This window comes from Ornithodoros turicata, chromosome 7 (genome assembly GCF_037126465.1).
Source record: "Ornithodoros turicata isolate Travis chromosome 7, ASM3712646v1, whole genome shotgun sequence".
In the NCBI taxonomy this organism is placed as follows: Eukaryota; Metazoa; Arthropoda; class Arachnida; order Ixodida; family Argasidae; genus Ornithodoros; species Ornithodoros turicata.
This window is the reverse complement of record NC_088207.1, coordinates 12677998-12703076: the sequence shown is the minus strand read 5'-3', so window position 1 is coordinate 12703076 and position 25079 is coordinate 12677998. Positions and strand designations below refer to the sequence as shown.

The 25079-nt window shown below is 48.4% G+C and overlaps 1 protein-coding gene across 1 annotated transcript in view; it reads left to right on the top strand.

The window, feature by feature from the left end:
- LOC135400467 (TBC1 domain family member 30-like) overlaps positions 1-25079 on the top strand; it is a 328733-nt gene that overhangs the window by 208310 nt on the left and 95344 nt on the right. Inside the window, exon 3 of the mRNA XM_064632299.1 lies at positions 1825-1952. Coding sequence (XP_064488369.1) covers positions 1825-1952 — 128 coding nt within the window. The remainder of the gene's footprint in view (positions 1-1824; positions 1953-25079) is intronic.

Sequence of the window (25079 nt, the reverse complement as noted above, 5' to 3'; positions counted from 1 at the left end):
TGTTGTGTCTTCTTCGTTTTAGCTCACCCTTTGTAGATCAATCATGTGTACTCTAGCGGTTCTTAATATCGGATGCCTTTGTTCAGTGTTACCCTCGCCCTGTCCTCCACATATAATGTCCCTTCAATCTGTTGGGGTGGGGGTGGGGTAATCGAAATAAATAACTGAATTGCTACAAAAATTCGTGCCCTCCTCGGTAGGTCAGTCGGTAACGTGTTGGCTTGCTGAGCTCAAGTTCGCGGGTTCGAACCCGGCCGAGGGCGGTGGGTGAAGATTGCTTCCAGCACAGTGTGTCGGATATTTCCGGCGTGCGTCAAAAGAACCCCAGATGGTCGAAATTATCCGCAGCCCTGCCCTGCGGCACGTGGAATATGGCGCCATATAGGCAGACAACCCTTACGTGTAAGATCACGACACTATTCTTTTCTTCTTAGGCCAGTTTCACACTAACGTGCTCTTTCGTCCGTGTTTATCACGGAGGCAAAACGGACCGGTTGGAACCCATACGGCACTCGATTCCCCTAAAGCATGGTTCACACTAGTGCGTTCTCCTGCGTGCGGATGCGTGCGGGCGCTGGCAACCGTGGCAACAGATACGTGCGTGACCTCCCGCAGCAGAACGCAAGGAGTTCGCTGAGCTCAACTTTTACCGACGCACGCAGCAGCGCGCAAGCGGAGAACGAATCGCGAGGCCGCCTTCCGAGCGTGCGGAGTAGGTTTCTCTCTACGCAGGTCCCCCAAACTCACCTCAGAAAAGCGTGCAACGAAGAAGGCCGCCACTAGATACCCCACTGTTGCCGTTCCGGATCACTTCAGCGCGCTAAGTTTAGCGGCAAAATGTTTTTGTTGTTTCTGCGAATGAATCTAGTCTTTATATGTCCAAATAAAACGCGTATAACAACTTTCTCTGTCGTGTTTCACTTTTTGGTCCCGTTTTTAAACGTGTTGAGCGATCGGAGGGATCTAGTGCAGGCTGCAAGCATCACATAGCGTACCTGTCGTACCAGGCGCCGCAGGCGCTGCAGTCGTCCATTTCTCCTTCGGTGACTTCGCCTGGCTTGGATTGTGCTTCAACTGGATCTTTAGCGCGCTACAATCCACGCAAGCCAACGTCTGGTAACAATGGGGTATCTAAGGGCGGCCTCCGGCATTGCACGCATCGGGATAGGAACAAATACAAGGGAAAATGGCGACCTTGGGGGACCTGTCTCTACGAGACTGTTTTCAACATGGCGGCCACCGGAGCGGAAATCCCGCTCGGCGCTCATTGGCTTACGGTTTGGTGACGCATGCATTCGGACGCAGGTATGTGAACAGCGGAACGGATTGCTTACAACGCACGCAGGCGCCCGCACGCAGCAGAACGCACTAGTGTGAACTATGCTTTAGGTTCTACTTTTGAAGCAAACGGACGAAAAACACGGTAGTGTGAAAGCGGAATTACAAAACGGCGTACGCTCCGCTTTCTCTTCAACGCGGATCAGCAGCGATAGCTGTATGATATGGCGCAATGGTTGGCATAGTTCGCGTTATAATTTGACGTTCTGTACTTGGCGTGTAGATACACGTGTCGGTTAGGCGAAACACTCAAAGAGAGAAGAGACAAAAACATTTGCGCGTGCGCTTTCCCCTGCAGTCGTGCGCGTATAGGCAGCATTCATTTGTAATGCGTACCTGGGAACCAGAGTAAGACGACGTCTCGCCTCGCACACTTCCTGTTTGAAGCGAGTTGTTTCTTTACTTAGCGCTGTTAGAGCTGTTCAGCTTAGAGCTGTTCAGCTGTGTGATGTATCTTCTCTAATCCCTTGTCTCTTGCATGATTAGGTGTGGACACCCGAATGCGCTTCAGTCTGGAACCAAGCCCTGGGGACACCGGATTCACGCAATGGCGAGATGCTATGAAGATGGTCGCTCGTCTCCCAGGAGGAATTCCTCCGGAGTTCCGCAAAAGGGTAAGCCACCTTTTCCCTCCGCGTGGCAGTCGATTGTTTATTAATTTTGCGAGGGAACGTTATACGTTTACCGCGCCAAGAGGTCCTATATATCACATCGATCCGTTGGACCGTTTTCCTGAGATGTGGCGCCCTCTCGAATGTCGTCTGCTACTAGCTGAACATAAATGCACGTGGGGAGCGCTGCGGTTTCTGCGTCTTTCGTTCCAGCATACTTCGTGCATTCACTTTTTGAGTATCCATCTTAGGCTTCGAGGCCTATTCCTGCTGCTTCTCCCTGGACAAAGTGTAAGTGTCCGTTTGATGTATGCAACATGACCCTGGAGCAAACCGTGTCCGTGTCATTCCATGCCAGACCATTAAGCTGTGCACAACTGTTTTGAGGAAGAGGAAGAAGAAGATTCTTGCGCTTGTTGAGTGCACACTCTTAAAAATGAACTTCACCACATAGCACGCTCCTAGCCAACCATAATCTAGAATGATATCGTTATCTGCCCTGATTTGTTGAAAACGGGAGGCGTACGCCTTTTCTGTGACAATTATGAACAGCATAAGTGTTTCAAAAAAGGCGTATACGCCTCCCGTTTTCAGCAAATCAGGGCAGATAACGATATCATTCGAGATTATGGTTGGCTAGGAGCGTGCTACGCGGTGAAGTTCATTTCCAAGAGTGCAGTGCAGTCATCTAGCACTAAAACTATTTCGTTATCGTTCCTCGGTCCTTTCATACATTTCTGGTGCCGAGAAGCGTAGCCCCACTCGTTGACGGAAGCAATCCAGGAACGGGAAAATGGTGTATAGCAGCGTTAACGTATAGTAATGGCTACGGCTGTTTTCAGCAATGGTTTCAGCTATGGTTCCATTGTTTTCAACCACACTCTTAGAAATGAACTTCACCACATAGCACGCTCCTAGCCAACCATCATCCCGAATGACAACGTTCTCGCCCCTGATTTGCTGAAAACGGGAGGAGGAGCCTATTTTGTGCCATTATGCACGGCACAAAATAGGCTCCTCCTCCCGTTTTCAACAAATCTAAGGCGAGAACGTTGTCATTCGGGGTGATGGTTGGCTAGGAGCGTGCTATGTGGTGAAGTTCATTTTTAAGAGTGCAGAAGAGCAGACGACGCGGGACACAGCGATCGCGTGAAAATGGCGGATTGCGCAAGTCTTTGACTACCCCAACTCAAGCCTGGTTCCGATTCGTCAAAGAGTGCAAGGGCAGCGTGAAGCAGTGAATACCAAGCGGAGTCACATGTGCCGTTCTCTTGCAAAGTACACCATACGTATTCCTGACACGCGAGCACTCAAACTTCGGCATTTCCGGAGAAGGACATCTGCCGGATCGGCGTTTTTGTCCATTGGCGCACGTTAACGGAGATTCTCGTTTGAGATACGGGACTTTTTCGAAGGGAGGAACTCGATATTCCCGACCTTCCCGAAACAAAGAAAATCAAGAATGCTCGATTGCTTCGTAATATGCCGTGTTTAAAAACACGACATCACTATTTAACCACTCAAATTCACGGGTTTTCGATGTCTGTCCAAGCCGTTTTAGCGGCCGAAAGCCACATTTTAGCAGCCGTTAGGCTTAGCAGGGCAGACACGACGGAACAGCATGTTTGTTTATTATTAGGTTCGTCCAAGTTCGGTGTTTGCATTTCTATGTCCAGGTTATAGTCTAAGTTCGTCTTTGGCTGTTCCCCGCGCGCGACTGTGACGCATTTTATAGTCAGATAACATTTGTTTACAGTAGTTTATTTTGCAACGGGGATTTGAATCACTTTATTTCGAGGTACGTACACCCTTTTCGGAAATGTAGATCGACTATTTCGTTTCCGACCGGAAAGGCGTGGCCTGGAACGCAGCGTCCGACGACGATTAGCAGATCCCGATTAATTAGCACAAAGATGCCTATCCTCAAACTTTTATCAGGCGTTAAAATGGTCTTCTAAACTTACAGGAGCCTTCCCGTGTCTAATACGAGTGATCATAAATTTAATAATCTTGAGCGAAAGTCGTCTTCATTCGCTACGCACGTCAGTATCGTTGTTGTTAGTTGTGTTTTGTTTGCTTCGGTCCTGCGTGCATATAGTTGAAGAATAACTACATTTCTGACTAATCGTGACTGTAATGGGTGGCAATAATCAAGCACCCAAAGTTGCGCCGACGATATCTGTATCTGAACGTCTGCAACCCGCTGAGATAAGATCCAGCGCCGACTGCAATGCTCTCTACACATACTTACCATCTACCGTGCCTCACGTGGCCTAACAGTCTCCACGGCGAAGACTGTTGCAATGGCGTTCTCGTGCAAATGCTTCCGCAGGTATCCACTCTACCTTGACGGTTCTCCCTTAACTTTTGCCACGTCGTGCCGATACCTAGGTCTAATACTTGGGGCCCGTCTTGCTCTGATCTTCATCGCGTCCACTAGGCCCTCGTGTTGGGGTCGTTGCAGCCTCCCTGTCTTGCATGCCCTCAGCCAAACACAGGAGCGCGAGCTACTTAACAACCAGGCCCGGGGCCTCCGCATATGTCTGGGAGCACCACGAACATCATAGACTTACTGTACTCTTGCTGAAGCACGCGAGACGCCTGTTCCCCTTCTGCGGGACGCTGATACCCTTCGAGTATATACTCGCTGTCTCACCCGTCACCCTCACCACTATCTCCGCATTACTGACGACGATTGTCCTGACTCAGCTTTCGGCAAGGCCATCGCCCGCCTGAAGGATCACCTTCCTTCCTCCTCATCCGCTCCCTCTTATGTGGACCTTTGCCCGTCCTGCTCCTCCATCCCCGGTCTTCAGCGCAAGCGTGACACTCCCGCACCTGTAGCCCTCCAACTCGCTCTCGACTTTCTGCACTCCACGTATCCACCAGCACGTCTACACGGACGGCTCAGTCACGGCAGACAGCTCGGGTGCTGCACTTTATATCCCTGATAGTGACTTTCAGCAAGCCTTTGCCCTCCCTTACCTAATGTCCTCTATGGAAGCAGAACTCCTCGGCATCCTGTTGGCTCTACAGCACTTGCTCGGCCTGCCGGTTGCACAGTGGGCTTTTCTGACTGACAGCAAGGCTTCACTGGAGCTGCTGCTCTCTTTTCGCCCCAGCACACTATGCACTCTCCACGCGCTCATACTATACAAGCTCTCACACAACTCGCGGCCACTGGCCATTCTGTGACGCTTCAGTGGATCCCGGGACACGTAGGCCTTCTTGGTAACACCCGCGCAGACACAATGGCTAGACTCGCAATTTCTACCAGAGCTCTCCCTGCTACCTCTCTGCCCCAAACGACCTCTGCCTGTTCCCTGCACATTCGCCGTTGGCGCTGTGACCGTACCCGGCAGTTCCGAGCGGACTCTACCTGATATGACCATTTCTGGCTTCTCATTGACTGTGCAGTACTTTACTATTGCCTGCCGTTGCAATAGAGCTGAATAGTCACTCCTCCATCGTCTTCGAATGAATGTTGCACGCACACCCTCACTCCTGTATAAAATGCGCAGGCGAACTCCCCCAATTGCACAACTTCTTGCATAGAAGCAGACATTGAGCACTACCTATTATCCTGCAACCGGTATCTCTCACAACGACTCGTCCTCCAACGCCACTTGTGACAACTTGGTTACCCCAACGTCTCTTTCGCTACTCTGCTTGGCCCAGTCCTGCACAACCAGAGGGCGGTTACGACTGCCCTCTTGAGCTTTCTTCATGCCTCCGGCTTCTCGATCGGCCCCTATAAGGCCCCCTATGGTGTGTGTGTGTGCGTCTGACTAACATTTGCTCGCTTTCTTATTTGAATAAACATGCCCCCCCCCCCAAACTTGCGAACGCGCCCAGGATACCGCGTGCGCAATGGCAAGAACGTGGGCTCTAATCATTGGCGTAGCCAGACCTCCAAGGTAGGGGGTCTCCATACGAAAACTCGCCGCCTCCCCCGCTAATCCTGGGTGCGACAACACACACATACTTGTGCACACCGCAAAATGCGGACGAAAAACAACGACAACACAGAACGAAAATAATTGATTTGAACGTTCACAATGCGATTACATGTATAGGCTGTCATGACCAATGAGGTAGTGTCACGAGATTGGAAGTATTTTAAAAAGCTCCTACTTTGAAAACCATTCAAGAGGGCTGCTTAGATAGACGCCATGAACTGCAAGAACTTTCGCGATCGTCACACTGGTCCCCCCCCCCCATATATTATTTTCTCCTCGGATTTGCACGATTTGCGTGAGTCTGTCCGTGGCTGGTAGGGGGGGGGGGGCTTGAGCCCCCCTGTGGCTCTAATAATGTTACGGGAAAACAATTTAAATAACCTGCGTGGACCGAAACACATTGGTGAAGTCTACGCCCGCATCGCCGAGGCACTGAGCAATTTCAGAGTGCGCTGGGAGTTCGAAAGAAACAATACAGCGAGATCGCCATTGTCGTGTGTTGCGGCGCAAACTCCTTCCCCCAAGGGCTCCTTCAAAGCTGCTTTGAAGAAGTTATAGCCCGCCCTTGTGTCACGGGAATAATTCTCAGTCGGGAAAGTGTAGCCTGTATGTTGTCGCAGATGTCTGTTCTCTGCCGCAAGCTTTAAGTGACCGTTGTCTTATCAATTGACGACTAGCTGTTTGCAAATAACCTACGTCACAGCTTGTGTTTGACGAGATGCCCGCCAGGTGTCGCGACCCGTCTTTGGCAAAACGAAGCCGCATGCGTTGGTAGCCGCCACATAGGGGGCTAGAATGACAGGTGTGCTGATCGGCCTATTTAATGCACGGGGAGCACGGGTCCCTGTTTTGAAGCCAAGTGTGCGGGTATGGTGGGCTAGGTGTGGGCATGGTGAGTATGGTGGTGTGTATGGTGGGCCCACCACAGCCGCCGATCACATGTGTTGTTTTGATGGTTGTTTCCAGGGGCGGATCTAGAGTGGAGGTCCAGATGTCCTGACCCCCTCCTGAATTTCTGTCTTCACATAGTGTTTAATTGACCCTGGATCGCCTCTAGCATGCTGTCCATGGCTGGACCCCCTCCCCAGAAAAATCCTGGATCCGGCCCTGGTTGTTTCAGATGATGAATGCCATTGCGTGAAGGAGATACGAAGGAAAAACTTCATGTGAGAGGCAGATACTACCCTGACCTCACCTCACGAAATGCGAAAACGACCAAGTCACTCGACGGTAACACCAACGTGCGCTTGTTTGGCCAGCGATCCACTTTCTCCCAATCACGTGACACGTTGGTGTGACGTGACGCGGCGGGTGGTCTGAAAGAGCAAAGACCGGCCAATCCCGATCAAACTGATCGCCTTTATGCACGAGGTTGGTGTTAAAACATCGCGGACAAGCACCATAATCCGTAGCTATCCAATCTACGTCGTGTGCTCCAGAATGTGAGAAAGGTTGCACGAGTGCCGGAGCAGGTCGAGCCTTCTTGTGAACTCGTGCTGCACTTGCGCAGTATTTTTTCCACCCGCGTGCGGTGGGATGCACTTCGGCTGAATCGAATGGGAAGACGTGCACGGTTTGCTCTAGTTCACAAAGCGCAGCCCAATCGAAGAGATATTCTGAAAACAAAACATGAGCAGATGTAGCACGCCCTCGAGCTTCTGTCAGGCATACCGAGGCCCATGAAAGACAACATCAACACCAACTTTGTTTTGATAAAGTATTATACGCATTTATAATGTAACTGTTTCATCACCACAGGCGATGCTCTATTCTAGACAATCTTCTCAGGGTGATACGTTCCGCGGTGCTATTCGTTGGAATCGTCGGAAGCGTCGGGTATGCGTTTTACCGTGGCGTGTTTATGTTTGTGCTGTGTAACAGAAAAGGGTATGTCCTACACTCTTAAAAATGAACTTCACCGCATAGCACGCTCCTAGCCAACCATAATCTCGAATGATGTCATTATCTGCCCTGATTTGTTGAAAACGGGAGGCGTACGCCTTTTTTGTGACACTTATGCTGTTCATAATTGTCACAAAAAAGGCGTACGCCTACCGTTTTCAACAAATCAGGGCAAACAACGATATCATTCGAGATTATGGTTGGCTAGGAGCGTGCTATGCGGTGAAGTTCATTTTCAAGAGTGTACCTTCTCAGTGACGGAGTTGGTCCTCATCCTGCGATAGGGTCATAAAATTGCTGTCATTGGGTTTTGAACTCCGTTCGGCGCGCTCAGTAAGTGGTAGCATTACACCTGCCCCGAGATTCTGATTCGTCACGATCAGAGCACGTCATCAAGCTGTACGCTGTTTTCGGTCCGTACATAGCTTGTGAGCGCGTGTGTAGGTCCTGAAAGAGGGGATAACAAGCAGAGAGGAACCCTCGGCCCTGGAGAGGCCCTGATTTACACAGAGTGACGATAAAAATCTACCGGTTGCGCGCTTGTCATCCGATGCAACGTGTAGTTAGCTCTGCGAGTGTCTTAGAACTCGAAATCAGCTGATGTCTGCCTTGTGCAATTGCTTGTCTCGCCTGACGTCTTTGACACTCTATGCAACTGCCCCCCCCCCCCCCCGAGCCTGCCTAAAGGGGCACAAAGAATACGGGGAGAGGGGCAAATTTCCCACTTGTCCCCCCGCGCGAAAAGCAAACGCCGGTACTGGTCTTAATGTCAGTGTTAGTGTAGTGTGGTGTGAGTGTTAAATGCATAGATTTGTATAGTTTCTTCTCTCTCCTTTCCCCCACCTCCTTTCCCTTCATTTCTTTTACATATGATGTGCCCTAAATAACGTGTCCTGGAGCCGGACGTTCTGCAGCAGGCTCAATGTTCTGCAGTGATATAATGTCAGCCAACACTGTAAACTGAAAAACACCCTTATGGGTGTAAATGGTTTGTCCTATAACTCACACCTATTTTTACATCGTTTTGTCTGGAACACCCTTTTTAGAGGGTGTATTCTGTGTAAAACACCCTTTGAAAGGGCATTTTTCCTTGAAAACGCCTTCTCTTGCACGCCTTATACACCCTTTTAGGAGGATGTTTAACAATCTTACACCCTCCTAAGAGGGCGTTGAAAGGGTGCAAAAGAAGGCATTTTCATGGAAAAGCACCCTTTCAAAGGGTGTTTTACACAGAATACACCCTGTAAAAAGGGTGTCCCAGACCATACGGTGTAAAAAGAGGTGTGAGTTATAGGACAAGCCACTTACATCCATAAGGGCGTTTTTCAGTTTACAGTGAAGGTAGCGTGGTGATGTGCCTGTGTACCATGACCATGCGATCCTTAAAAGATGCGACATTCACTGTCTTGACAGCGGTACGGCGAAATTTTTTAACAACTTGCCGCCGACACAGCAGGCAGAGCGCTCTTTCCCCGTCCACTACCCTATTTAAGAACAAACAACGTAATGCATATTGCACACTCCCTATCGAACCAATGCGCATTCACCACTTCATGTCTCGTCGATGCAGTGAATAGCCCCACAAGTTTATTGCTTAGCAGAACTGTTTTTGTGCAGCAATTTGGGCAATCGTGACTTGGATATTTTCTGGCTACCTTGCCCATACCTCTCGCCGCTATATTTCTGATTCCTGAGTGCGTAAACCTGAATAAGATTACTTGATCGTGGCCACCGTGGTCGTGTGCGATGTATCGAATGCTCAACGGTGCCTTCAGTTTAATCTTCCTCGATGATCGGTGTTATGCCATCGGAATTGCTTTCTCTTTCTGTTCTGGGACTTCAGTACTCGTTGAAGAGCCATGGCGTGGGTATTAATCCACTGCTAGCGGCCCGTGGACTTTTATTTAAAAAAAAACTGCATTGTGACACATTGCCGACGGTGAAAGTTTTCCAAAAACTGTTGTCGCAAAAAAGTAAATAATGGTTCGAAACCGACAGAATATTCATTGCACTCTTTCGCGCTCATGCCCCGCGTGGCGATGCCATGGCGTCAATAGCCACACGTCATTTTGACGTCGCGCACCAACAACCATTCAAAATGGAGGACGTCTATATATACATTGATTTTGTTGCAATATCTGCAAGTGAGGTCTATTCTAAACATCTTTACACTTATCAGTACCAAGCTAGTCAGATGAAACGGCACCAAAAGCCCGCAATGTTCCATTTCATGTGCGCACTATGTTTTCCGTGCTGCCTTGCTCCGCGAGGTCACGGGGATGTTCCCGCAACCGGTTCCTTCGCGAGCTGCAGCTCGTCTCAGTGGGGTCCGTCATTGGCTAGGAGAGCGAAATCTTCCCCACCTCCATCGCCTGGAATGCGGTGTCGCTATACGTTGGAACTTTGTGACGTGACCCCATTCCAAGGAAGGAGAGGCTCACGCGGATTATGTTCTTTTAATGGCATGGTTTCGTGATAAAAACGCGAGCTAGAAGTAAATGAATTTCATGCTTCGGCATCGTAAGCTAGAGCTACGCTACATAAGCTAAATAAGCTACGCTTCAGAGTATCGACACTGAGTTCCAAGAGCCAGCATGCGCCATCTTGTTTCCGCGCAACCCTACCCACGCGCACGCGCACTGCGCACCTTAGTGCCATCTATCGTGCGCGGGTGAAATGTTCCTTTCGTATACAAGCAGCAGTTGACGGCCTTGAGCTCACCTTGACATCTTCGGGACGCTCTCGTTCACAATACATGGATTATCGCACAACAATCATACATGCTTCTCTATCCCATAGGGAGGATTATGTTAGCCGTCTTTGATCCTCAAATGGGGATGGTACCAGTGTGGTACGGAAACAAGATGGCACTCCTCTCCCTTAGACCTCAGTGTCGATACTCTGCTGCGATATGCTTATTTCGTGACTCTATCGTAAGCCACGGTCTTTCATGAAGCATAATGATTGGTTCGTTGAGCTGTTTAGTGCCCCTTTCAGTAACACACACTAAAGGTCGACCCGCATGGTGTGTATTTCAGCGAAGAACGCGCTGCGCAAAATGCTGCCCGACCCCGCGACGTGCCGAAATACGCGTGTCAAACCGCATGAGGCACAGATCCCGCAGCTGCGTACACAACGGATTTGGCGTATGTGCTTCCACCACATACCGTGTATTCACCCAAGCGACACCCTCACGGAGGATTCTAGTGGAAGAAAAAGCGAAAACACTGCTCACAGAGTCGAAGGTCCCTCCCACGTTATGTTGAGCATTCACACGGTGCGAAATATCGGGAATGGCATACTGCCGTGCTGCACAATTAGCAGACGACACCGTCAGCTTCTTTTCCTGTCATCTGCTATATGGAATATCTTCTGGGTGTGTCACAGGATATTCCTTCCGTTTAGCAGTGTACGTAAAGACACGACGTTGAGCGCTCACGTGACAGCAGAAAGCTATGAGGTTTTTCGCATCTTCCGCAGGAGTATTCCGGGGAATGTCGCTCGTGTCAATAGACGGTAACCAAAACAATCCACCTCTGCCGCTATCTCTTCCGACAACATGACATTCAAATGTACATTTTTGCTGTCATAAATATGCATATCCCACAAAATGGGTCTCTTCTCCGCCTCAGGAATTATTTTCTCGTTTTCCTCCGTCTTCTAGTCTTCTCGAGCTCTTTATGAGAGCAGCCATTGGGCGCGTTATAGGCAGGCTCCCGATCGCCATATCCCGGGTTCTCAGGGGAGCGTACCCTTGGTGTCTCCACTTAATGGTGTTTGTGAGGCTATCTGGAAGCCGAGCGCCAGAGCCGCTGAGCGCGCGCCACCTATAGAGCTTTCTTCTGTCGTCTGCTTCTAAGTAAACATAGCAGTAGACCATAGCAGTCCTCTATAATCGTATCACTATTTACCGCCGACATCCAATGATTCCGGAAAGACAAAGAGCATGGGCGGTTGCAACGTCTTGCAAGACGGTTGCGCCATTTCGAAAGGTAGTACACCGGAACATGCGTCGCGCTCCGGAACTGGCCCCGCTCTTCCCCGGCTCCCCAGCTCCGAAGAAGGGGTGCGCATTGTGCACCCGGGAACGTGCACCGGAAGTGACTTTGGAGGTGTTAAGTGATCCCCTGAAAGAGGGAATGTTCCCGGAGCACGAACCTAACGCGCCCATTGCTAAAAAGGATGCATGTCGCTTCCTCTTCTTCTTCTAGGACGGTATAGACCGGAGGCAGAAATGTCTTTCTGCACTCTGATTGGTTGCTATGGGCGCGCGTGAACTGATGGTGGTGGTGGTGTAACTGCTTGCCGTAGTCGGCCTCGCAAGGCGGGCAACGTCACGACTAACGCAGGTCCGTAAAAAAAAAAAAAAAAACCCGGGAAAGACAGGACTGTAGATTCGGATTTGCAGTGAAGTCCAATCAGGGGTTGAGCAATGAGCAGCGTTGAGCGATGAGCGGTAGAACACCAGAAAATGAAAATGAAAATAAAAATCACTGTGGGGATGCTTGACTAAGGTGTTGAAGAGTACTCGGCGAAAGGGCCACTCGTGATGCGTTCTTAGAGACGATATATCAGCTTGGTATCCCTCAGGAAGGAAGCCAGTTTTGACGCGTGGTAACGTCTTTCTGCCGGCGTTGAGCCGCCAAAGATGACGTCATGTACTTGCGAGCCGTTGCGGATGATGGGGTCTAGATGCTTAGATCTTTCCTGACTGTAGGCAGGGCATTGTAGAAGGATGTGTTCAATTGTGTCAAGGGATGTCGGACAGAAAGGGCATGTTGGATCGTGCGTAGTCATCAGGCGGTGGAGTACGACGTTCGAATACATTGAGTTTGCACGTATGCGGTGTAGGAATGTGGCTGTGAGCCTGGAGAAACTTTGAGACGAGTATTTTGAGACTGGAGTTTGGTATTTCACGCAGCAGCATAGCGCAGCAGTCAGTTCACGCGCGAAGGGCGGGAGTCTATCAACGCACGCTCTTCGCGCGTGAACTGACTGCTGCGCTATATGCTGCTGCGTGAAATACCAAATCTGCTCTGTCGCACTGAATCACGCGCTACGATCAGCAGCGACGTACCAAATTTTGCGCAGTGCATAAAAACGCAACTTTCACGCATGAAATACGCACCATGCGGGCCGGCCTAAAGTGTTCGAAAAATGCGTACGCGCTACGTTTTCACCAAATCAGGAGCCAGAGCGATACCGTTCCGAATGCGATTCGGCTCTCAGCGGTGAAGTTCTCATATAATCTCATCTGAGCCTGATTACAGTCGTGATGGTGTCCACACGAGTGAGACCGTCACCACCACTACTACCCGCATCTCGTTAAAACCAGCTTTACGCGTGACATTCGATGCGAGTGAGAGAAGCGACGCGATCCAGACTTTCCAATATACCAAAAGAACTTGTTCTCTGTTCCCTCTTCTTCAAGAACTTCCACGTTCGATCAGAAGCTAAAAACCAATAAGCAGCAAAATTCCTTTCATTTGCGGTGTAACCGGAAACGACGTCAGCAATATGTTCTCCAGTTTCCTCAAGTGAAATGAGATGACTATCCTCTGCTGAAGCTCATGGAAGATCATGACAGAGATAGACCTGGAATTTCGATTGCTTCCATATAGTTATTACTTGATCGGCATATTGTCTTCGGATCTGGAGCTTCGTCGCATCTCTGGTTTCCTCCCCATAGCCGTGGCGAAAGGCCTCGCGATAGTTCCTCTTCGCTCAGCAGTAAGGACTTGCAACTTGAAGCTGCGAACGAGATACTCGATGTCGCACGAGGGTACTCCGGCTTCCGCTGTCAAATACCCGTCGAACTATATGACAGTGGAATTATCACCGCCCGATAAATCAGATATAAGACGATCTTCACTATGTATGAATGCATTATAATTTACCAGGAGGGTCCTTGGTACAGCTTTGGACAAAAGGTTACGGAACAACGGGGTGTCGCATTTCTCCATTTGAGCGTCACCCTTGCAGCAAACATGAGAACACCGTAGATACCGATATATGGAGAGAGTAGTCGGTCACCAGTTTCTGATGAAAGTTGAAAGTCACTGAAAAGGTTAGCCAGCTGTAGGACTCGAACCCACATCTTCTGGATTACCGGGGCTCTACCAATTGACCAGTTTCTTATTCGATCTCTTCCCGATAGCTAGCAGGCCGGGAGCCGCTCCGATGAAGACATGCGCCATTATCGTGTTCAGTAAACTTTATCCCAAGCTGTACTCGGCATTTTCTTGTTGTAACGGCAAAAAAGCTACGACATCTTACACACTGAATTTTGATCCAGTCGCCCCTGAACAGATTCATGTCACGAGCGCTGAAACCATGTTTGCCCTCCCTTCGTGACATCTTCTGTCGCCTGTGTTCACTCTCTCATTTTTTCTTATCGTGGCCAAGATCCACTTTCCTTGATCACATTGCACCATCATAGCGAATGCAACACGTGTCGTCTCGTCAGTATGGAATAATCTCTTGCTGTGACACATTAGTCGGCTTCTGCGAGGTAGCCCGGTTGGCCTTTAGTTGTCTTCAATATAAGCTCATCTCGCTAGCGTATTATCCTGCAAGGTCATTGGTTATTCTCCGGCCACCGACTGGACAACATCCTTGCCTCTCTTTGTGGGAAACAATATTGGGGACGAATCAACCAGAAAGATCATTACCTTGGCTCTGAACCTGCGCTTACATGGCGTTACGAGCAATCTTTTCGGCTTCTCATCGAGGGCCAAATTGCTAACCTTTCTTTAGCCGCCGTGTATAATCCTGTATAATCCCTTCAGCCTCTACGGGATTCCCATTACAATTTTAAAACCACATATAGCACAGCCATGAATTATTCGATACGCGTGAAACCATAACAATATTTCGTCCGCTTTGAATTATCTGCCTCCGTGATGACTTTTCATCCGCTACGTGGTTAGAACGAGAAGGCTCGCTAATAATTCAGATTTAAGCTAGGTAGAGCGTGCAACATAGTGACATAACATTAACCCGTAACAGGGCCGCAACAGAATCCCCCTATTGATCGTGGGTGGAGACGCAAGGATAGAGGGAGGGGAATATGTTTAATGCTGAAAAAAAAAAGAGGAAACGGAAGGGAAAGGTTAGCCATGATGGAGGCCTGCTATTCCCCAAAGCAAACAACCAAACAAAAAGAAGATAAAAGCAGCAGACACACAGAAAATTCTGAAAAAAAAAATACAGAAGAAGACAGCTCCTTCACTAATCGTTGTGGAGACACTCATATAGGACGTATCAGAGAGTGGCCAAGAGTTTAGATTCTCGAAGGAAGCTTGCGGAAGGATGGAGGGTTATTCGCGCCTCCCCTCTATTTCTTTGTCACGTTGAATAAGCTAACTTTTTGATCAACAAGTTATTGCAGTCTTCAATAACTTTTTAATTGATGTGTTCGTCGTCGTGATGTAGCTATGGTCACATAGTTGTCGGTCTGCTCGTGTGTTTAGTCAAGCTGATAAGAAAAGAAGAAAAAAAGGAGAAATAGGCACTCATCACGAGAGCCGGCTACTCCAGATCACTTAGGAACACACAAATGGCTATCTACAATAAAACCAATGAGTTACCAAGACTCTCAGTCAGTCACTCACACACACTGTCCACACACGCTGTCCACACACACACTGTCCACACACGCTGTGTCCACCAACTTGGAGTCTACGCAAAATCGCACAAACGCCTGCACGGCTCGTGTTCTCTTGCCAGCTCGCTCGTGGTTTCTTCCGTTTCTGTGCTGCGTGTTCTTTGCTCCTTGTTTAATGCCTACCAACAAGCTCACATTCTGGTGTTAGTATCCGTCAATTAATTTGGCCCTCTTGAGGAAATCTTAGCACACGACGTACCTGACCACTGAGCGTCGGACCACTGAGGTGACCACCAATTTTGTTTTCATTTTTCGCTGCGGAATGTTCTGCAAGGAATAAAACGAGCTCCCGCGAAAGAACGGTGAGCGCAGGTGACTTACAGAGCGAGGCCTCTGTTCGGCGAACCTCTCAATAATCCTCTCCTTGCGAAAAGAGCGCATCGCAGAACGATAGGACATCGTGACGTAACATGATCCCCGACACGTGATGCCGTAATGCCGATGTACGACACGTGGTACGTGACGTAGAGTGGCACAGCTGAAGCATGTATAAGCGGCGCATTAGCTGAGAAAAAGAAGAAGAAAAAAAAGGCTAGGGGCTTTTTCCACGTCACGCGAGGACCGTGCAGGACGTACACGGCTTAAAATGAACTTCACCACATAGCACACTCCCAGCCAACCATCATTGCGAATGACAACGTTCTCCTCGCCCCTGATTTGTTGAAAACGGGAGGCGGAGCCTATTTTGGTGCTATTATGCACGGCACAGAATAGGCTCCACCTCTCGTTTTCAACAAATCAGGGGCGAGAACGTTGTCATTCGGGATGATGGTGGCTAGGAGCGTGCTATGTGGTGAAGTTCATTTCTAAGAGCGCATAACGCACCGCGGACCGGGAATATTTTTGCATGGTGACTCCTGCTGGGCGTCCTGACAGATGAGGCGGGGTTTCGAGCCACGTTAAAGCGGGAGCCGCGTACGACGTTTTCTCGACGCAGATACGCCGAGTTTTGAGGTCGTGACGTCACTCCCGACGGGGAAACGTCGAGCCCACCCGCAAACGGCGTTTTCTCGGCGCAGTCTAGGAGCGCCGGCACAAAGCTTGTACTCGGGGCCCCTGGCGGCATTTCTCGCCATGAGTGCGAGCTATTATAGGCTGGCATAACATACGCGACAGATATCACTTGAAAAACACGCAGTATAACTTTGTATAAATACAATATCCGGTAACCAAAGGCAACAAACACGGTGCGCCGACCACCAACGTTGAAATCTCTTGCTTATACTTCTTCTTCCGTCCGCTATTCTCCCGCGTTCCTCAGTGAGGACGAAAGGCGAAAATTGTTGCTGCTGCTGCTAAAAAAAAGCTACTTTTACTCAAAAAGCGACAGCTGATGCGGGAACACTGTAACACAACTCAGAACACTCTACTGGGTACGGCGATTTCTAGGCCAGAGGGAAACGACAATCGAACAATGGTTAGCAATTGGGATGGTATGCATTTTGTCGCTGTCCCCACTTATTTTCATTAGCAGCCAATTCTACCTGGTTTACTTTATTCTGTCTTCCACTTGCGCGTACTTCACGACCACACCGTCCATCCCCACACAGCAGATCGGCTGTGCAGACGCTCGTTTTCAGCCAGGCACGTGATTGGTCAAGATGGACACGTCGCTTCCTGCGCTTGCCGCTCAGATATGTTCACCTCAGATGTCGGAGTCCCCGCTCGACGGCTGGAGCTGAACGTAAAAAAGCCGAGCGCTCGACGTTCTTGCGTTCAGAAAACGTCGAACGCTGGTCGCCCCTTAAATCTCACCCCATTGCTCCTTTAACGTCGCTCGCGGAAGGTCTAAGCGACTTGTACTTTACAGCCAAGTTGCTTGCGTCGTGGGCCCTGTTCGAACGCCCAGCCCTAGGGTACCTTTAACTACTGCGCAGTTTTACATGATCTCCGCACACTTAGCAGAGAAACGAACGTCTGAGTAATTTGCTATGAAGCTAATGAATTATCTCGCTAAGTCAGCTGCTACTTCGAAGTTACCTTGCAGCCACATTACTGAACGAGTCTCTTTGTACCAAACTAGCGCGAGGATCGTCTGTCACAATCCAGTCGGTACGGGGCCAGTACATCCAACGAGCTGTTACATCCATCGTGTCGTTACATCCATCGATGGACGTAATGGCATGATGGATGTAACAGCTCGTTGGATGTAATAGCACGGTATGGATGTAACGACGCGTTGGACGTAACAGCATGATGGATGTAATGACACAATGGATGTAACGACACGATGGACGTAACGGCCAAAAAATCTGCGTCGCCATTGGGGCGATGGGAGGTAAGAAGGTCGACGGAAGGAGAGGCCCGGATTAGGAATAGGAGGAGTGAACCGGTGACCCGCCTGTGTTCAAGACAACTACAACCCGCAGGCGATTGGTGTGTGTGTGTTTCTTTTCTTTATTTGTTTTCGTCTTCTTTTTATGGAAGGTATAGCAAGTCGGCCTATGCCTCACTAACCTTTCCTCGCTTCTTTTTCAATAAACATATCCCCCCTGCCCTGGTTGCTGGTCAGTGGCGATGTACATTAATCCACAATGCATAGTGCATGAATATCCATCAATACCGCGTTTCGGTACCTGGTCAATGGTATTAGTTCCACCCATCGTTTCTTTTCTCCTGGTCTCGCTGGCATGGGACGCGCGGACATCTTCCAAATTCGGAACCAATTCGATGCGAAAAGTTTATGAAATTGTGGCTTTCATTTCCACCCCACTCTTTCCCGAACGATTGATTGATTTTTAAAAGAAAAAAATTTAGATGTTAGTCTCGAGTCACTCGGGACTGGCTACTCCAGGACCCGTTATTAAGAAAGAGAAAGAAAGGGGAAAGAAAGGGAAATTACACAAACCTCGAACGAACGAAACGTAAACCAGTACAAACTAACCGCAGACAGTGTCAAAAAAGAAAAAGAAAAGGAACAATAACGTATAATAAAGCTTTTGCAAGCATAAGATGGCCCGTCACGATGGGAGCTCTGCTCAAGCGCTAGCCTCACGTCCACAACGTGTGGCTGTAACATGTGACAGACATTGAAAATAAAATACATAACTAAATGAATTAAGCATGAAAGTGTCTTTAATGATATTATCTGTGTGCTGCTGTCGCTATATTATTGCGCAACGGTACCATTACCAAAGGTATAGCAGTGACTTAACAGCAAAAGATCACGGTTTCTCGAGCAACGCGGCACAATACATTTTAGTAGGTACATCAGTTACAAACAGCTCTTCATTCACGGACTATAACATTATGTACATGGCAAGATCCCAACGTCTATCACGCGCTTCAGGTACGTTGCGACGTCTTCATGTTGAACGGGGGCACACAAAAAATAGCGGCGAAATAGTTCCATCTCTCCGGCATATCGGGCGTTCCTCTCGCGGATTCATGGCGTTTGTGGCTTCGGCAGCGCTGCAGGGTCGCACAGCAGAAGCCGCCGCTGGTACTTTGCGGCATGCTGCACCTTCTGGAAAAATGCAAGCAGTTCCGCGAGACTTGGGTGCTGGTTCGGGAGTTGGTCATGGACTTCATTGTGCCTACCCTCAACCACATTCGTGGTGCGTGCTCCGGAGTTGCCAGAATGGTCACACGGACGAGAAGTTATGGTTGCCTCGCTGAACGGGAGACGGAAATGTTCGGGGAGGAAGGGTAGGTGCCTTACCACCCTGAACCACTCTCGCACTTCTTCATTGTCCTGCAGACGGTTCTCAAGCAAAGCTAGTCCCGCTTTTCATTTATCGCCGTCGCATAATGAAAGACGCAGGCACTTAGTATTGTTATCGGGCTGATTCACACGTACAGCGCTGAACACTGTCACTGCTGCATTCAAAGCTGCAACTTCGAAGTGAAACATCCAGTAACCTGAGCTTTGTAGCGTTCTCAAGTGGCTGAAACGGCGTAGGAGTGTGTCACGAATTACACCAAGGGTTTATTCATGGGCGGCTGTGTCACGTCGCCTGGTGGGACCAAACACCACAGGGTGACACTCCCCTCGTATCGACACATGAAGGGTGTACAATGGGATTCATGAATTCTGGTGAGTTATGCTTAAAGTTTCCGTCCCAAAACACTTACTCGGCCGACAAAAGCGCTTCCAAGTCGCTATCTCCGCACAAGACGATCATTTCGCTCTCCGAGGTGGAGTCTCTGTATCGGAGGAACTCTTCTCCGTGGAATAGTCCAGGCAGCAGCATTAACCCGTTTCTGGGTCAACCCGTGGTTTTTCCCGGATTCAGATGACAAGGTGTGTGCACCTTCCCAACCCTATCTGGTATTCACACCACGTGATTCACACCCAGGACGCTATATCATAGGTGAAGGAGATCATTGGCAATAAAGCGCAGAACCGCGACATTCGCAAGGGGGCCACTCAGTTTCAAAACCAACTAAGGAATTAACGACCTCAGGACTTCCTGGCCACTGACGTAGGTGCGACAAAAAAGTACAGAACAGCGACGTTGGAATGAACCGCGTTTGAGATGGTCGATAGAAGGCGCTGCGTAAGAAGCACAGAACAGCAACGAGAACATTGACCGAGTATTCTGTGTCCGTGGATGTAATGGCTCGTTGGACGTACTGGCCCGATGGATGTGATGACTCATTGGATGTACTGGCTCGTTGGATGTAATGACCCGTGGATGTAGTGGCCAAAAATGGATGTAACGTCTCGTTGGATGTAACGTCACAATGGATGTAACAGCATGTTGGACGTAACGGCTCGTTTTTGGATGTACCGGCGCGTTGGATGTAATGGCACGTTGGATGTAATGGCACGTTGGATGTAATGGCACGTTGGATGTAGTGGCACGGAATCGGTTCAGTCGTTGTGCACCCGCTTTCTGCAGTCTCTCTTTTATTACAGAACACAAACTGCCCCTACTGTGCGATAATACAGACAATGGCTTTTCTTTGTTGTTGTTTGTCCACGTGAGTCGTACTGTGGGGGCCGAAAGCGTTGCTCAGAAATGGCGTCCCTCTGTAGAGTCCGAAACGGGCTTTTGCGCTTGGCAGAGGGTGAACCTTCGTAACTGTGTATTTCTTCGCGGCAGCGCGCATTCCTTTCAGGCGGAGAGAATTTACGCACTTCCGTGTTACTTCAAGAGTATCGACGTTGCAGACGTTGCGCTGTGCCTCCCCGTTGTTTACAGAGCAAGCGTCGAGATAAGTAGAATCACTTTTTTTTAAGGTGTAGCCGTTCTAGTGAGCAGCAGTGTCAGCGCCCCAAAAATATGCGGCGCGCGATAGTTTAGCAGACGACGTCGCAAATTTATACATGGTCTCGAGTTGTTCGCCATCGACACGATGCACAGCTTTTCTGTAGTTTCGGCTGCAGTGGCGTTTGACGTAAAGACATTCAGTTTGTTATGATGCTCGCGCTTCTCGATCATTACATTTCTGGAACTAGTCTCGCATTCTACTTTTAGTCCTTGACGGGAAATAACGGTTTTAATGAAATGAAACATGTGTCCGTATATGTCACAGGAAACGTGTAATTGAATAATAATGTCACGAAGCGAAATGAGCCGGCGAGTCGTCGAATAAACAGCAAACGGTTTATTAGACTACTTGGTAGCAAAAGCACAAGAGTGATCGCTCTCTGAACACAACTGAGTACAAAGAAAGAATGCTCCAGCCTAGAGCGCACAAGCATTTAAGCGTCGCGCCGAAAAGTCTGGAAACAGCACGTGCAGCAGGCGATTTATCTGGAAGCTTCTTTCTTCTTCTTCAGCATGCGCCGGGATGAGATGTACCGTTTCGTGCCTGCCCTGGAAGTTTCTCGAAGATGATTCGTGGCAATAATAATAATAATAATAATAATAATAATAATAATAATAATAATAATAATAATAATAATAATAATAATAATAATAATAATAATAATAATAATAATAATAATAATAATAATAATAATAATAATAATAATAATAATAATAATAATAATAATAATAATAATAATAATAATAATAATAATAATAATAATAATAATAATAATAATAATAATAATAATAATAATAATAATAATAATAATAATAATAATAATAATAATAATAATAAACCACGTCACTTAGAATCATGCTGTCAACAGCATTTGTCCTTACTAGGTTTTTGCTACCTCCTGATGCGACTGTCGTCTAACTTGAGATTTTGTTACGTTTATGTATATTAAGTTTTAGCTTTTACGAACTAACCTCGAAAATTTGCCAAGTATACAGGTCGCTTTTTTACCCCATCAACGTCAAGCGCGTGCCAAATTTACCCAAGTTCATGATAATTTGCCTGGATATTGAGGAGCTATCCCTTCGGAAAAAAATAGCCGAACATCTTTCGACACGCTCAGATCCTAACGCTTGACGACCTCTTGCTCGCCCTCATTGCCGTACGAGGAAAGGAGGTTGCAAAAAGTACGCCTTTATGTGGCGATTATCATATATCCAAATTGCCACAAAAAGGCGTACGCCACCACTTTCCTCGAATCAGGAGCGATAACCTTATCATTCGTGGCAATGGTTGGTGCACAGCGTGCTTTGCAGTGAAGTTCTGTTTTTAGAGTGCACTAACAGAGGGCGCTCTTGAGCGCACTGCGCGCAGCATGCCAATAATAATCGCGGATGATATCGCGATGTCTCCCGATAAGCTGAGAAAAGGGGCGCACACCTTTTAATCTATTTCCTTCATTAACTTTCCTTCCAATCGGAAGATAAACGGATACGATGCTGAAGGATGGTTGGCTTAGAAGGATCTACGCAAAGAAGAGTGCTACCTGTTAATGCCCAAAAATCCGCTCTCTAGTGATAAGCCACGCCTCTCTTATCTCTTTCTGCTACTCCTGTGTGGGCTGAGTTTAGCAACCCTCTTTGGTCGCATTGACAACGAAGACGCACAAAAAGTCGTCAAGCGCTAGGCTCTTGGTGTTCAGAGAAGTCTAATGTTTTGCTCTTTTTTCTGATGGGATAGCTCCTCAATATCTGTCAATCTTCGTGAACTGGAGTAAATTCGGTACGCGCTTCGCATTGGTGGCGTAAAAAGAGACCTTCAGTTGCCAGTTTTCTAGTTCAGTTCGCAAAAATTGTCATAATAAGGGAAAAGTTATATGACCTTCACATGAGGAGGTGGCAAGAACCAAGTAAGAACAAATGCCGTTGACTAACATGATTCTACAATGTTAAAACAGAACTTCACCACATAGCACGCTCTTAGCCTACCATCATACCGAATGATATCATTCTGTGTCATGATTTGTTCAAAACAGGGGGGAGGCGCCTATCTGGGACAATATAATCTGTCCCAGATAGGCGCCTCCTTCTCCTTTTTAACAAATCAATGCACATAATGATATCATTCGGAATCATGGTTGGCTAGGAGCGTGCTATGTGGAGAAGCTCTGTTTTAACAGTCTACACTCTTAAAAATGAACTTCACCGCATAGCACGCTCCTAGCCAACCATCACCCCGAATGACAACGTTCTCGCCCTAGATTTGTTGAAAACGGGAGGAGGAGCCTATTTTGTGCGCATTATGCACGGCACAAAATAGGCTCCTCCTCCCGTTTTCAACAAATCAGGGGCGAGAACGTTGTCATTCGCGATGGTGGTTGGCTAGGAGAGTGCTATGTGGCGAAGTTCATTTTTAAGAGTGTAGGTAATGTAGTTTTTATTATAATTCAATGATGCGGTTTCTGGGACACACTGTATACTAGTCATTCCATTAGCTAACCGTCAATACGGAACATATCGTTCTCTCTATTCGATCAAATCGGGCTTAATCTCTTCGTTGTCGTTACGGTCGTTACAAGCTAACGAGTGGCGGGAAATTCAAAAAGGCGGGCCCGTGATAAGACACGTGCACGGCGCTCTTCGCGCGATACGTGAAGGACGTGGTACACGTCACGCGCAATTTGTCACGTGCCCACCTTATTGAATTTCACGCCACTCGTTAGCTTGTAACGACCGTAACGACAATGAAGCGATTAAGCCCCCTGAATTTCGCTGAAAATAGGAGAGGTACACCCCTTTCTGTATTTACTCTTCGCTGCAGGAAGAAAAAGGGTATTCACCTTCGTTTGTCTGTCACCTGTGCAGGCAGCGGAATACACGTAAACAAGCTTTATTCGTATTTGCGCTTCCCCGAAGTGCATTTATCTAACGGTTGCGCAGCGGTATTGCTAGTAGTATTGCTCCTCCAAAGATTGTTTGCAAAATTTATCGCTCTGTCAGAGCCAGGTAACAAGGTAACCTGAAAGTGCAAGCTCATACGGCTGGTAGGAAGGTAATTGGTTGGTGTTACTATTGCTTACGCGCTCCATGAGCCTGACGTGAAGTATTTCTTTTTGTTTTGTTTCTGCACGTTAAACGTTTCCCTCGCTGCCGAGAGCGCGATTGCAGCCTGGTCTCTCTCGCATTTATGGGCAAGGGGGAAACGCTGTTTTGGAAGAACGGCACAAGCGATCACCGGTCCGCCTTCATTTCCTGGGCTATTTCCTGCCGTTATATCGATTCCTGACGCTTTCTGAAAACGGCAATGGTGACTGCGCTCCAAACGGGGTTCTTCTATTTCTCAAAATTGAAAACTTGATTTGTCAAGATTAATTAGGAGAGGGCCCAAGAATGCTACCTGAGCGGCCATAAGGTGTCCCCGTGTCCTACTTAACCTAACTGAAGAAGAATTACAGAACGGTTACTACTCGCGTAACGCGATATTCAGTGTTACAACCCATTCCTACGATCTATCGACCCCTTGATGGAGTTTGTCATCACTTGCCACCGCAGTCGTAAAGAAGAATCCGTTCTCCCCCGCCAACGACTCAATGTTGCTCGTACACCCTCACTTCTCTTTAAAAGGGGTCGCCTAAATCCACCAAACTGCAATGTCTGTGGCGTCGAAGCTAACGTCCCACACCAGCTCCTACATTGTCAGCAGCACCTTCACCATAGGAACACTCTTCGTTGCAGTCTGCTCCAGATTGGCTGTAACGACTTTTCGTTGGCCGCTCTTCTTGGCCCCGTCTTGTACCCCGACCAGTGGGCTGTCACTACCGCTCTCCTCGGTTTCCTTCGAATCTCAGGACTCGTGAACTGCATGTAACGTCGTTCTAGTCTTTTTTCTTCTTTCTCTCTTTCCTTTCTTTCCTTTTTCTTCCTTTTTCGAATAGCAAGCCGGCTCTTTGCCTGGCTAACTTTTCCTTTCTGTTTTTCTTAACAACACGTAACCCCCCTCCCCCCTCTGGGGCAGCTGTGCGTGTAGTGAAATGGGGCCAGATGAAAGTGTGTAGACAAAGTTATTTAAGCGTGGTGAGTATTGATTTCGCTGAAATGGTTGGCGTGGTGAGTGGTGTCCTGAACGAGAGGGCTGTTCTGGAACACCAAGTCTATGCACGAGCCATGTCTAGTTGTGGGAGGTACTGCGGGATCTTGCCGCTGACGTCGCTCCGCTTCAGCCTCGGCAGTTCGTATATACTGCGGGATCTTGACGCCGCTCGCGCTTCGCTGCTGCCTCGGCAGCACGAACCGTTTCATCGTCAAACCGACGCTTATTCCTGGCTTGCATGGCGGGATCTTGTCGATGGGAATGGTTGCACCAGCCTGGTTTGCGTGAACATCTGACTTC